Genomic DNA, 14,334 nt, shown 5'->3' with positions numbered 1-14,334 from the left:
TGATATATAACATATACATATTTATTAATTATATATGGCATTTTTTTTTTTTGATACAAATGCCATATAATACTTCTTATCTGGATATGATATATATTTATATGAATTTTTTTTTTTTTAATAAACTATCTGATTAAATTCATTGGACATGGCCTGAATACCCCATTGAATATTATCATAACCTTCATTCTCATAATGCTTTTGCTGCTGCATCTCACCTGCTTGCTCTTTAACATGTCTTTTCATGATCTTTGTAAATAACCATGAAAAAACCGTCAAAGCTACAGTCGCTAAAGAAAAGAAAATATAACCAAAATTTTGAGCAGCAGTAATATCAGCATTTGTATATGTAATGATCACTTTGATAATAAAGCCTATGATGAGCGTTATACCCCAACAAGCAGTTAATATTCTTAAATCTGTTCTAAACTTGGACATATGATTATAAATCCAATTGAGTCTACTCTGTTTATCCGTCGTACTACTTGACGTAGACTGCTGTTGTGTTCGTTCTTGATCGATCGTTTCTAATTCTTCACTCTCTGCTGTACGAGGCATGATTTGATTTGCAACTTGAAAGATAAGAGGACGTAATTGAAACGAACCCATTTTGATAGGAAATAAAGATAATAAACAAAATATACCGACTAAAAGAGGTACAATGGATTCACAAACAGTAGAAACTTGAGGCGATGGTTGTGCAATAGACTTTTAGAAACAAATAAATAAATATGTATATCAAAAACAATATCTAATAAAGGAAAAAAAAAAAGATACTTACAATTATGCCAGATATTAAAAAACTAATACCTGCCACAAAGCCTAATACATCCATTGTTTTGGTTTTAATCATTCGACTAACATTAAAAAAATGAGTAGAAAAAAAAAAGCAAAGAAATAAAATAAAATTACATATTTTATATGGCTTACGAGACTACGATAATTAAAGGAGGACAAGAAGCAATGATCATAGCTAATACTTGTCCTAAATGATGTTTCAATAAATGGTATAATAATATAGGTAAACCAATACTCCAAAGTATGGCTAAAATAAAATTCGTTATAGGTCTCCCCTCAATAAATTGAAATGTGAAAATGTCTTGAAGACTTCCAAGATCCATTGGTAGATCTTCATTTTGTTGTTGTAATCTATTTGAGTCACGTTGCTGCTCAATTTCTTGGTATTGATGTTCTGTCATAATTTAGTGAAACATACATAAACAATTGACAATAATTATAATTTTTCTGCTTCACATCATCTTATTATTTAATTGGATGACGTATTTCTTTAACAGCAAATCAAATTCAAATTCAAAAAAAAACATGTATTGAACAGTTTGGTGAGTGTACTGCCTTTATTGGATATTTATGCTCTTAATGAATTATGCATAATTCATCATTCATATATTAAACACATACATGTATACTACAATTATATTCAAAGTTGGTATATTTAAAATTAATGTATCGGCAGACACATGATAACTTTTGGTAAATGACGTAGTGAATATCTATTATTATCAAAAACAATCATTAAATACTTGAAGGATGAACGAATTCAAGCAGGGTCCATTATTATGATCTTTGTTGTTATTAATCCAAATCACCCATCATTTTTTTATAGAAAATATTTTACCAGTTTAATAAAATAATGTACTCGCTTACTTAATTTCATTTGAATGTAGTTTTAATCTAATGTAAGTTAAAATGCCTATCTTTTATTTCCATGAGAAAATAAGTAAAAGTAATTACTACAAAAGTAAGCGAGGTAATCATCAAAAAAAAAAAAGACAGAAACTATCAAGAGTATTAGAAAGATTGCCCTTATTGTAAATAGTAGAAATTGTTAAGAAACATGGAATTTATAGTGAAAAATTGTGACTGTTTATTCATTTCTTCTTGATTGAAACAATCAACGACATCTTTTAAAAAGTACAACAAAAGTAGCATAAAAGTAAACGGTAATAAGTTTGCATGAATGAACGCCGTAAGTGGTGGTGGTAGTGGGGAGGAAATAGTGTTGTCCTACTATCAAATGCATATTATTGAAATTACAGTAGTCTGCTGCTTTTGTGTTCCTATTACTACTTTAGGCCATCGTTGTTACTACAAATATCATCATCTTTTTTTTCCTTATTAGATGGGTTTTTAACGGAGCTTACTAAATATGAATCATTATTTTTTTTTTTTTTTTCTTTTTATAAAATCCCTCTTTTTTCCTTTTCCTTTTCCCATACCGTTTCCTTTTTCTTCTTTTAAATAATGCCAAGCTTATTTTCACTCACAAAGACGGCTATTTTAGTCTCTTGTGTATTTAGTTTTACTGCCTTTGCTGAACCAGCTATTTTCAAACAACAAGATGCTACAGTCGATTTTGGTGATAAAGCATGGAGTGACGTTCAACATGTCTTTCAAGGTGCTGCTGATAGGGTCCATAGTATTACAGATAAAGTAAAAGAAGTTTTTAACCATGAAGATAGGCATCAATTCACTTCATTCTCTCATCCTGCTTTCCCTCAATATGCTATGAGATATAAACAACCTAAACTTTGTGACCCTGATGTGAAACAAGTAAAGAATGATAATTTTATAGATACACATACACATTACACATTGGACTTATAAAATGTTTAGATTTCAGGTTATTTAGATGTTCAAGGTGATAAACACTTTTTCTTTTGGTTCTTTGAGTCAAGAGATAAGCCCAAGGAAGATCCTCTTGTTTTATGGTTAAATGGTGGTCCTGGTTGTTCATCTTTAACTGGTCTTTTTATGGAACTGGGGTAATTATGAATCATCTCTTTTATTTTCTTTCTTTTTTAACATATTTTACATAATATAGTCCTTGTACTGTTAATGCTGAAGGTAATGATACTTTAATCAATAAATATTCTTGGAATGAAAATGCCAACGTTATTTTCTTGGATCAGGTAATAAATAAAGAAAACTTGAACTACTTTTTTTTTTCTTATTTTAAATTCTTCTTCTATTAGCCATTGAACGTTGGTTATTCTTATGGTAAAAATGGCGCTTCTAATACAGATGCTGCTGCAGAAGATGTGTATGCTTTCCTTCAACTCTTTTTCAAAGAATTCCCTCGTATGTATTATTTTTTTTTTATTGACATAGAATACATATAACTAATCTATATATTTACATACTGCAATAGAATATGCTGACCTTGATTTCCACGTTTCAGGAGAATCTTGTAAGTATTTTTATTTTATTTTATTTATTCTATTTTACAAATTTCACTTATATTATTATTAGATGCTGGACATTATATTCCTGCTATTGGTGGTGTTATCAATAGGAACAATAAAGGTCATTTCCAATCTATGGAGCTCTTGAAAAAGAAAAATACTTTAGCCGATATTAACTTGAAGAGTTTATTGATCGGCAATGGTTTGACCGATCCTTTAATTCAATATAAATATTATGCTCAAATGGCTTGTAAAAACTCTTATAAACCTGTGTTGAGTGAATCTGTTTGTAGAAATATGGAGGCTCAATTCCCTGCTTGCGAACGATTGATAAAGAATTGTTATGAAAGTCAAAACGTCTTTGCTTGTTTACCTGCTGCTATGAAATGTAATAAGGATCAAATTCAACCTTATCAACAAACGGGTATGAATCCTTATGATGTTCGTGAGAAATGTAAAGGCGGTAACCTTTGTTATGATATCCTTGAATCTGTTCAAAAATATTTGAATCTCCCTGCTATTAAAGAAGAAGTAGGCGCTGAAGTGAAAGAGTATGAGAGCTGTAATATGCAAATTAACTTTAGATTTCAAATGGCTGGTGATTGGATGCGTCCTTACGTTCGTGAAATTCCTACACTTTTAGAAGATGATATTAGAATTTTAATTTATGCTGGTGACGCTGACTTTATTTGTAATTGGATGGGTAATAAAGCATGGACTCTTGAATTACCTTGGTCTGGTCAGGAAGAATTTGTTGCTGCTAATGATACTGAATGGTATTCAGAGATTGCTGGTAAACATGCAGGTGAACTTCGTAAGACTGAGGATGGTCGTTTTGCTTTCTTGCGTGTCTTTGGTGCTGGTCACATGGTTCCTTATGATCAACCTGAAAGCGGTTTAGATATGTTACAACAATGGGTTCGTGGTGAACTTAACTAAAATCCCTTCGATGTTTAATAAAACTAGCCTCATTATTGATAACAAATACTATAATAATAATAATAAAAAAACGTAAATACGGCAAATGTTATATGATGAATTCTAATTTATATACATGTTTATTTTGACTGGTGGTGTAATAAATAGTCTTATTTTGCTACTTAATAAATAGAAAAGGCCTTGTTATACTATGTTATGTTTAACTTATTCATAACCCTCTATTGATGGAAATATTTACTTTTTGTACCAAATCTATTATTTTTCAATATCACTGGAGACTTTATTATCATTTCATGCTTTTTTTTTTCTCTAATTAACAAAAGTTATAGGCCTGTACACAATGTTAACTCAATAATACCATCATCATATAACTGCTCAACAATAAAATAAAAATTATGTACAAATTCAGGAAAAATGATCTCTTCAAATTAAAAGTTCTCTAATACACAAATTAGAAAAAAAAAATTTATACACTAACAAAAGCTCGTTTTAAATGTGCGCACTTTGCTCGATTTTTTTTTCTTATTTTTTATTTATTTATTTATTTTATTTTATTTTTTTTTATTTTTTTTTTTTTTTTTTCTTCAACATAAATCATGGTTTTAGCTGATTTAGGTCGTAAAATCAATTCAGCTTTTGCTGAATTGACAAAGGCACCTGTTATTGATGAAAAAGTAAAATAATCAACAATAACTCGAGAAGGATAATATTAAAATATAGATATCGATTTTTTTTTTGTTTTGTTTTATAGGTTCTTGATTCTTTAATAAAAGAAATTTGTGCTGCATTACTATCATCAGATGTTAATGTTCGACTTGTTCAAAAATTACGTACAAATATTAAAAAGAGCGTAAATTTGAATGAATTAGCCAATGGTACAAATAAGAAAAGAATGATTGAAAAGGTAAAAAATAAAAAAAATAAAAATAAAAATAAAATAAAGCATAGGATTCTCAATTGACAGATTGCTTTATAAATAATAATAAACGTAGGCTGTCATGGATGAATTATGTCATTTAGTTGATCCTGAAGCACAACCCTATAAGCCTGTTAAACGCCGAACCAATATTTTTATGATGGTGGGTCTTCAAGGTGCTGGTAAAACCACAACCTGTACCAAGATTGCTTCATTTTATCAACGTAAAGGTTGGAAAGTGGCCTTAGTTTGTGCCGATACCTTTCGTGCTGGTGCCTTTGATCAATTAAAACAAAATGCTACAAAGGCTAAAATTCCTTACTATGGTAGTTATACGGAAACAGATCCTGTTGCAATTGCTTTAGAAGGTGTAGAAAAATTTAAGGCCGAGAAATTCGAAATTATCATTGTGGATACCTCTGGTCGTCATAAACAAGAAATTGAATTATTTGAAGAAATGAAACAAATCTCTAATGCAGTTGTAAAGTAGAAAAAAAAAAACTATGATATTCATGTAATTTTTTTTTTGTCTAAAACCTTATTATTATTGTCCTTTGTTAGAAACCAGATACAACTATCTTTGTTATGGATGGTACAATTGGTCAAGCTGCTGAATCTCAAGCCAAGGCTTTCAAAGAAGCTGCTGATTTTGGTTCGATTATTATCACTAAAATGGATGGTCATGCTAAAGGTGGTGGTGCCATCTCTGCGTAAGCTGTCATCTTTATTTCTTTCTCACGTCATTATTATTTACTTTTTTATTATAGTGTTGCTGCAACACATAGTCCTATCATTTTTATTGGTACAGGTGAACATCTTCAGGACATGGAACGATTTGAACCCAAATCATTCATTCGTAAAGTACTTGGTATGCATGATATGCGTGATGTGATTGAACAAGTTCAAGATACGATGCAAACAACTGAAAGTAAAAAATTGATGAAAAACATTGAAAAGGGCCAATATTCTCTTCGCGATATGTATGATCAATTCCAGCAAGTAGCAAAGATGGGTCCTCTTTCAAAATTAATGGGAAGTATACCTGGAATGTCTCCTGAAATGATGGCAGGAACTGAACAAGAAAGCTCAAAGCGTATGAAGCGTATGATGTGTATTATGGATAGTATGACTGATGAAGGTATATATATATATATATATATATGATCTATCCGCATAACATCAAAGAATGAGATTATTTACATTATATATATATATACATATATACATAGAGCTTGATGGAGATCATAAACCTTTTGATGATATAAATAGAGTTATTCGTGTTGCTCGTGGATCTGGTACAACAGTTCACGAAGTCCAAGAAATCTTGAGTCAATATAAGAAATTTGCAGATATGGTAAAGACAATGGGAGGTAAGAATGGTCTCATGCAAAACATGCCTACAGATCCTAGAAAGATGAGTCCTGCTCAAATGGCACAGATGGGTAGAATGCAACAACAAATGGCAAATATGGTCCCTCCTCATTTATTACAACAAATGGGTGGTATGGAAGGCCTACAAAGAATGGCAAGACAAATGGGTGGCTTATTTGGTCGTGGAGGTGGATTAGGTGGTGGTGGTGGAATGCCTGATATGGCACAATTAATGAAAGCTATGAATCTTGGCTAAAATTGATATTCATATATTCCTTTTCTTTCTTTCTTTCTTTTTAATTACGCAAATACATTTATATATATATTAAAATTTTTTATTATGTATTAGATAATACATTTTTTTTTCCCTTCTTCTTCTTCCAAGTAAAAATAGTATATCAATTTTGTTTTAATGGTATTTATTACATTTGTATATACTTTAATGAACAATAACTAATGGTTACAGAGAGTTGGAATATTTCCATGCTTTTACATCAAATGTATTCACAAATTTGTTATTACTATTAATAGTAATAAAATCTTTTAATTCTCCAAATAATTCAACTGAGGTAGTTTCCTCAAAATAAGCTGGTTTCCAGCCATTTGTTTGTCCATTCTCTTCCCTTAATTTTCGAAGTGCTCTTTGCTTATTTTCAATAAGAGATTTTTCATTAGAGGCTGTCACATAATCACCTTCCTTTAATGCCTTCGAGACCTTCTCCCACACCTTACGGGATTCAAGTGAGGATTGTTCAGATAGAGGCTTTATTTCGACAGGAGGGCGTTCAAGTTTACCAAGTTCAATGAATGGTTGCTTCTTAGGACTGTTATGCTTTTTAATAGTTGCCTTTGATGTCCATTGACCTTCGATTAGAGTGGGACCCTCTTTAAGCAAAGTTCTATGTTGTATGGTGGCTTTAAAATGATGAAATTCTCCAGAAATCCAACCCTTTGTAGAATATTCAATGGTAGTATAAAATCCTGTAGAAGACTGAACATACGATTTACCATGTAACTCAAGATAAGGAGCTATAAAAGAAAAAATAATGAAAATGAAAATTATCATCATGTTAAACAATATACATATATATATATTTATATGTATACATGTGTATTACTTTTATTATTATTAAATATGAATTACCTGCATACCAAAGACCATTTACAGAAACAGGAGGTAAAGAAAATAAATACTTTTCACCATGTTGCTTCATTTCCAACATACAAAAACCGATTTGATCAATCAAGAGTTGGGTACCAGAGAAGCGAGATCTTTGTGCACTATTGCCCGTGATAGAGACACCAGATGGTTTATGCTCAATATAAAAGGCCGTAATAGGTGGATGATGGCTCACTTGTTCGCAAATAGCTTGAGTTGTCCCATCCTTCCAACTACAAAAGAACTGCTCTCCTAAAATAGGATTAAAAGGCTTCTTTTCCCATTCTCCCTTAGGTACACGACTTGAGAATGTTCCATTTAAAGCAGTAATGAACCATTTCATAACCCTATAAAAACGCTCTTCTTCTGTTTCACCTTCAGTTGTATCTGCTAACTTTAAAAATAATAATTATACATAAATAGTATATTAAAATATATATGTATATGTATAATAAATAAAAAGTCAGGTAATTAAAAAAAAAATATAAATATATATTTATATAAATATGTATAAAATAAAAAATAAAAGAATTTTACAACATCAGGACATTCATTCCAAAAGGCACTAATAATACGGATAAATAATATATACCAAATGTAAGTAATTGAACCAAAGAAAACAAGATAATAATATGTCAAAATATATGTAATAATAAAAACTTACGTATATTCAAGAAGTGATTCTGGAGCCAAAAGAAAACTGGGGCATGTCAAACTAGATAAATCGCCAGTGAATGAACTAAGTGTTTTTAGAAAAGTAGTAAAGCTACTTTTTTGATCTTCTGGGATACTGTCCAATCTATTTTCAGCTGTAACCATTCTAAAGAAGTCAAATACCTTTGAATTCCCTTTTTTTTTTAAAAAAAAAAATGAAATGAAATAAAAAATATATGAAATCCAAGAAAAAAAAATTACTGTAATATATTGACAGCTGGTTACAAAAATAAGCAACTGATATTAAAAAAGTAACACAGACAGAATTGGCTGACTTAATAACGTAATCTGGAGAATAAAATAATTTTGCATGAGCACGTACATGTATATATATTTCGGTTAATATTAGAATTAAACCTTTTTTAGAATATTGGTATTAATAAATAAATATTTATTTTACATTAAGGAAAGATAGTGAGTATACCTCATTAAAATGTGGATTTGAATAAATGCTATACAAATGAGTTTATCATATTTTTTTTCTAGTTGATGTAAAATTATGTATAAAAGTCCTTTAGAAAATATTAAAATATCGAAGCTTATCTCTTTATATTCATATACATATACGTATAAATATATTTCTATTTACATTTATATTTATGCATTCGTTTCCTTGTGCATGAAGATATAATATTTACTTTTTCTTTCCTCTAATTTTAGAGAAAATGAAGATACTTTTTATAATTGCTATATTAACAGTAACTTCAACTGCACTTGTAAATGATGTTAATGAAGATTGTACAGGTATATATATACAAGAAAGAAAAAATGAATATTCCTTATGTATAACATTATTTATCTTCACATTCTTTTTTTTAGTCATAAATCCTATAGGTAATACCATTATTATGGCTGGCGATAAAATGAAAATTGCCTGGTAAAATAGATAAAATGATAACTTATAATTCTTTTTTAACCAAATGATAATATTCTAATTTAAAAGGGTGAATTCTCATGTATCAAATTTCTCAAATATTTCCTTGGTTCAAGCAGATGGAAATAGGACTCCTATCATTATTGCTGAAAATGTTCCTACTGCACCTGGTCAAATCGTAGTTAATCTTCCAAGAACACTTATTCCTTCGAATGCATGTAAAAGAATTTACATTTTATATATATATATACAAGACACTAATTTATTTATATTAAAGATTATATGACACTTGGAACAAAACCATATCAATGCCAGTCTGGTAATCTTCGAATTATAGGAGCAGCTGCCAGTAAGTTTACATATACATATTTACTTTTGTTATACATATACACATATAAATCTTTTTTTATTTTTTATTTTTCTTTAGGTGTTCCTGATCCTAAGGTACCTGAAACGTTTAATAATCAAATCTCTTCTGGTAGATTTCCAAAGAGTTTAGATGAATCAAATGCATCTTATATTGCTACAACAACTATAGCTACAGTGCTACTCATTATAGGCTCTATGCTTATACTCAGATAATATCTTTAAATCTGATCCATTAAAAAAAAAAAAAAGAAAACTTCCTTTGTAGTTTTACATGTAAATAAATAATAATATTTTATCCTTTTTATAATGTAGTTAAAATATTAAGTAAACTATTTACTAACCACATTGTATATAAGTCTATCCTATTCATAGGTTGATCATATATAGCCTTAAAAAAAGTATGTTTTTATTGCATTGTGTACTTTAACAAAAAAAAAAAAGATTAGATTTGTATAATATTCTACAATACCTACCACATCTTTATCCTCATCAAACTTGAATTAAACTAATCTATTCTAGTCTTGTCTTAACAGCCATACTTTTTTTTTCATTAACATAATTATTACTAGACCAATCCTTATCTCTGGAATAAATCAGAACATATATTTCTGTTACTAATAACTTACTTTACATTATTTATTATATCTGTTGAACAATAATAAAAAGAACTTGTTGGTTATATTTAGCGAAAGATTATTTTTACTATTCATAAAATTTATAAATCTCACTATAACCAAACTCTATTTTTTTTTCTTTTTTAGAGATAAGGCAAAAGAGTCACCATTTGTTACACTATTCTTTATCATTTCTTTCCTGTATTTTGTGATAATAAGTTTTTATTGCGTGTAGTAGAATTATTTGATTCACTCCTTAATTTATGAAGCAATATCTTATCTATTTTGTTATCAGAAAAAAGATAAATAAATGTATATCTTTACAATAAATATAGAATTATATATTCATATATTATTTAGTTTTTTTTTTTCTTCCTTTCTCTCTTCTCCCCTTTTTTTTCTTCTTATTTTTGTTTAAAATAGAGAATGTACTCTTCGAAACCTGATACAGTCCGGCTGGTGGATATTGTCAGTTACAAAAAAAAGTAGTTGTCGGTCACAGAGAAATGAAATTGTCGGTCAAATATGAATAAAACATAATAAGAGGAAAAGATACTGCTAAGTTTAATTTATAGTGCTTAACCATGTTTCAGTTAATAGAATCATATAGTGTTTCTGTTCTCGTAACATTTCAGTTGATTTGTAGCTAGAATTAGTAGATATATATTTAATGAAAAGCTTTAGAATGGAGTTCGTTTATAGCAATTTATAATTTGACGTTTGGAATGAAGGCAAAAGCTATAAAGATTACTAAAACGAACGTCATTACATGCATCACCAATACTAGAAGATAATGTCTCTTCTTTCATCAAGCGATGGCGCTTCATTTTTCCTTTCACTAAAGCCCAGAATTGTTCAATAGGATTTAGCTCAGGCGAGTAAGGGGGAGGAGATACATTACTCTATAACCTCTAGCTTCAATTTTTCGAATCATCAGTTTCGACTTATGGATACTAGCATTATCCATCACTAAATAACTACCCTTTAAAGATTCATCCTTATCCATAATATCAAGGAGCTCATTGACAAACTTAATAAAATGAGCAGTTGTTGTACCTTTTGGAACTGATTTTACATCAACTGCACTGGTGTCATCCTCCTGAGTTCTTTCATCATCGTTAGTCTTAGATACAGCCCTTTTCTTTCCACTGCTACCCTTTCTCTTCTTTTTGGCAACAGTGTCTATTTCAGGTTTGGGAAGTTTTTTTTTTTTTTTTTTTTTTTTTTTTTTTTGGAAAAGGTTGACTTAATTTTAGACGTGTCAATAAAAGTTTTAAGATGTCAAGATAAATTTTCTAGGCGAAGATGGTTATTAAATATGTATTTGATAGATAAAATTATATATAACGCAACAGTTACTGTATTTGAATATTATCTTTAATTATCAAAGAATGTTTTTATGTTATTTGAATTTACCCCACAATATTTAACTACCATTTAATATAGAATGGAACTTTGCTAAATATTTTGGTAAGTGTCTCAGCAAGAAAAATTATAGAGCCTCTAAATTTGGACTGATGAAAGTGATGGTAAAAAAAAAAGCAGTGTGCTGGAACGATGGACGATGGACTATGAATGTTGCAAAGAGCTCAAAGTCCATCGTCCATTATGTCATACCAGATCTATTACCACCACCTAATATAATATAGAGTTAGATTAGCGGTTTTTAATAAGAAATATAGCAATAACATGTAATCTAATTTGATTTAATAAGAACAAGTATGCCCAAATACGACATATGTATCATAGAATACGTTCTTTTTATTTAATACAATATAATATATGGACATAGAAGAAAATACTGCTGTACGAGGTAGAAATGGAAAAAAATATAAAACTAAAACTTTGTAAAGGATGTAGTTACGGATTGTTTGGCTGATTTATTTGCTTTTACAATCGATGTAATCAATGATTCCGCAATATTTTGTAAGATATTATTTAGTTCTTTGTTGTCAATAATCTCGAGTAAATCGCAGTTGAATAGTTTGGCAATTGCCTTGAAGTAATTCTGCATAACCTTATCAGATTTCAGCCTTGCCATCAACCTTAAAAATTTGTCCTTAGATAATGTCGCTGAGTGTCCATTCTGTATAACACTCATTGCAATGTCTTGTAATAATTTGGATCCAACTCGGTAATCGGTATCGTCAGCACCATTGTCCCAGTCTGCAAGAGTAAAAACAGTGTATGGCCGACTTCTAATATCATCAACATCATCATTAAATGCCCGGCACATGAGATAAGTGGAAAGATGATGGAAACGTGTGCGCAATTGACGTAGCTGATATACGACATCATATGGAGTAATGGAGCAAATTCTCTCAGCTTTTGACAACTTAATGGCAGCGTCCCAAGCGGTTTTCTTGATAAATATACGGGCATTTTTTGACTTTTCTATTGTGTCAAGTAAAATTGATGTTGTATTAGGGCCAATTTCTGGTTCAGCGGATGTATCCAATAGAAGGCTTGAGGTCACTAGAGCATTAAATATCTTAGTACCAATCACCAGCTTCAACCCATCAACGGTGGAGAGGGTGGTAGGAAAAACATTCCAATATCGAATGTTATTAGGAGAAAGGGATGATGGAGTGAGATGTCCATTAGAGGTCTTGAACGATTCTCTATGAGAATCAATGGAGCGTCGATGACCATAAATCTCGATGCAGTTGACAAGTAAAGCTTTATTCATCGACGGATCTAGAATAATTGCACCTACCAAGGCACGGCTACAAACAAATCGAAGATTCGGAAACAAGGACCAGTCTTGATTTAAAAAATTAGCCATGTTATGATCCAATTCAAAGTAATTAGAGTCCATGACGTAGTTTCACAGATATGGTGGACCACAACTAACAGCACTATACAGACAGACATGATGATGCACTGGGTATAGATACAAATGTTTGATTATATTTTCGTTTTGCAGGAACAATCGCTGAAACCTTCATTGAATTCCCTTTATGTTTGTTCAAATATTTTTCATTCGTGAGTGCATTTAACTCCATATTTTCTTCACTGAGCATGGACAAGGGTCGAAGGTTATATAAATCCATGAAACCGAGAATCCGCTTTTTCTCGTCATTACTCCACTTATTTGCGCCACATGCATTCAAAACTGCTTCGTCATAGGTTCTTTCTGTAGACTCAATAGTAGTTTTCAGAAGTAAATCTGGGATATCAACATCCTTTTTGGCTACAACATATGATTCAATATCTTCATCACTTTCACATGCATCATTTTCCTCAAACAATAAAGGGTCTACTGACACAGTTAGTTAAATATATGACTATGTATTGATAGGTATCTTACTAAACGAAATTGATTGTAAAACAGAGCACTTGGAGTTTCGAACGTGTTTTTGAAAACCATTAATCGTGTTAAAGATTTTACAGTCATCACACAGGCATTGGAAGCTTTCACCATTTCTTTTCAAGCACATTTCGTTTCCTGTTAAAAAAAATGAAAGGTTTGATCATTATTGTATTACATTGCTAGCATTGAAATATACCTTCCAGATCAATTGCTAGAGCATACTGGCGATGTCTTTCCAACATATGACCATTCAATTTGACGTCGCTTTTAAAATGACACGAACATTTTCTGCAGGAAAGTGCCATAATGAAAATTGAGAGAGGAAAGTCAGGGAGGGTGTCTGCCAAAAAAAAAAGCTGATTCTTGTTGAACGACTTTCCACCCCTTGTTACACTAACTCAAAAAATGATTTCAATGTTTTCACTTTATGGAATTTATGACGACGATATTACTTAGAAAACGGACAAGAGCTGTAGAGTTAATAGATAATAATCTTTAACTAATAAGGCAATAATATACAAAAAAGGGGCACAGTCACATGAGCTACTATTACGTAATCGCAGTTTTAAATGAGCGATCCATTGAAATCATTTTTTGAGTATAATATAATTTTTGTTTTTCCTCCTTTAGCTTTTATGACTGCTTTAATACGATCGGGTATACTATCAATGTACTTAAGACACATCTCTTTCGTTACTTTTTTGTACCAAATATTGGCTACACGTTCCCATAATTCCTGCATACTTTTAGGAGGTTCTTCAAAACTATATAATTCGCGTTTTAAAAAATACCAGAAATTTTCTATAGGATTCAAATCTGTTGAATATGCTGTCCAATTGAGTACTTCAACATGATGATATTG

At 30.4% G+C, this 14,334-nt stretch overlaps 7 protein-coding genes across 7 annotated transcripts; 3 read left to right on the top strand and 4 right to left on the bottom strand.

Annotated features, from left to right (window-relative positions):
• Positions 1-117: 117 nt before the first annotated feature.
• Positions 118-1,199, bottom strand: BX663DRAFT_440083 (uncharacterized protein; the record flags this gene model as incomplete). The annotated part of the gene is made up of 3 exons (XM_051523377.1): positions 118-708; positions 782-857; positions 931-1,199. The coding sequence occupies 3 exons, from the start codon at positions 1,197-1,199 to the stop codon at positions 118-120; spliced, it is 936 nt and encodes a 311-aa protein (XP_051380031.1).
• Positions 1,200-2,221: 1,022 nt separating this feature from the next.
• Positions 2,222-4,433, top strand: BX663DRAFT_459395 (Alpha/Beta hydrolase protein). The gene is made up of 6 exons (XM_051523918.1): positions 2,222-2,571; positions 2,635-2,783; positions 2,843-2,930; positions 2,994-3,099; positions 3,170-3,208; positions 3,271-4,433. Exons 1-6 carry the CDS (start codon positions 2,263-2,265, stop codon positions 4,140-4,142), a joined length of 1,563 nt encoding a protein of 520 aa, XP_051380030.1. The 5' UTR covers positions 2,222-2,262; the 3' UTR covers positions 4,143-4,433.
• A 281-nt stretch (positions 4,434-4,714) lies between these two features.
• Positions 4,715-6,805, top strand: BX663DRAFT_519417 (signal recognition particle protein). Its single transcript, XM_051528998.1, has 6 exons — positions 4,715-4,816; positions 4,894-5,046; positions 5,135-5,539; positions 5,620-5,768; positions 5,826-6,196; positions 6,288-6,805. Exons 1-6 carry the CDS (start codon positions 4,739-4,741, stop codon positions 6,683-6,685), a joined length of 1,554 nt encoding a protein of 517 aa, XP_051380029.1. The 5' UTR covers positions 4,715-4,738; the 3' UTR covers positions 6,686-6,805.
• Positions 6,806-6,889: 84 nt separating this feature from the next.
• On the bottom strand, positions 6,890-7,931 carry BX663DRAFT_532600 (uncharacterized protein; the record flags this gene model as incomplete). Its single annotated transcript, XM_051530472.1, has 2 exons — positions 6,890-7,458; positions 7,574-7,931. The coding sequence occupies 2 exons, from the start codon at positions 7,929-7,931 to the stop codon at positions 6,890-6,892; spliced, it is 927 nt and encodes a 308-aa protein (XP_051380028.1).
• Positions 7,932-8,927: 996 nt separating this feature from the next.
• On the top strand, positions 8,928-9,772 carry BX663DRAFT_477655 (uncharacterized protein). The gene is made up of 5 exons (XM_051524290.1): positions 8,928-9,046; positions 9,122-9,179; positions 9,246-9,394; positions 9,454-9,525; positions 9,604-9,772. The coding sequence occupies exons 1-5, from the start codon at positions 8,968-8,970 to the stop codon at positions 9,756-9,758; spliced, it is 513 nt and encodes a 170-aa protein (XP_051380027.1). The 5' UTR covers positions 8,928-8,967; the 3' UTR covers positions 9,759-9,772.
• A 2,224-nt stretch (positions 9,773-11,996) lies between these two features.
• Positions 11,997-12,944, bottom strand: BX663DRAFT_440175 (uncharacterized protein; the record flags this gene model as incomplete). Its single annotated transcript, XM_051523382.1, has 1 exon — positions 11,997-12,944. One exon carries the CDS (start codon positions 12,942-12,944, stop codon positions 11,997-11,999), a length of 948 nt encoding a protein of 315 aa, XP_051380026.1.
• Positions 12,945-13,017: 73 nt separating this feature from the next.
• On the bottom strand, positions 13,018-13,296 carry BX663DRAFT_440207 (uncharacterized protein; the record flags this gene model as incomplete). Its single annotated transcript, XM_051523384.1, has 1 exon — positions 13,018-13,296. A coding segment is annotated over one exon (279 nt), but the record flags the coding sequence as incomplete, so codon positions are not given.
• Positions 13,297-14,334: the final 1,038 nt, after the last annotated feature.

The sequence above is a fragment of the Cokeromyces recurvatus genome, assembly GCF_025118155.1.
Source record: "Cokeromyces recurvatus strain NRRL 2243 chromosome Unknown BX663scaffold_26, whole genome shotgun sequence".
NCBI classification, from domain to species: domain Eukaryota; kingdom Fungi; phylum Mucoromycota; class Mucoromycetes; order Mucorales; family Mucoraceae; genus Cokeromyces; species Cokeromyces recurvatus.
This window is presented reverse-complemented; position numbering and strand designations above follow the sequence as displayed.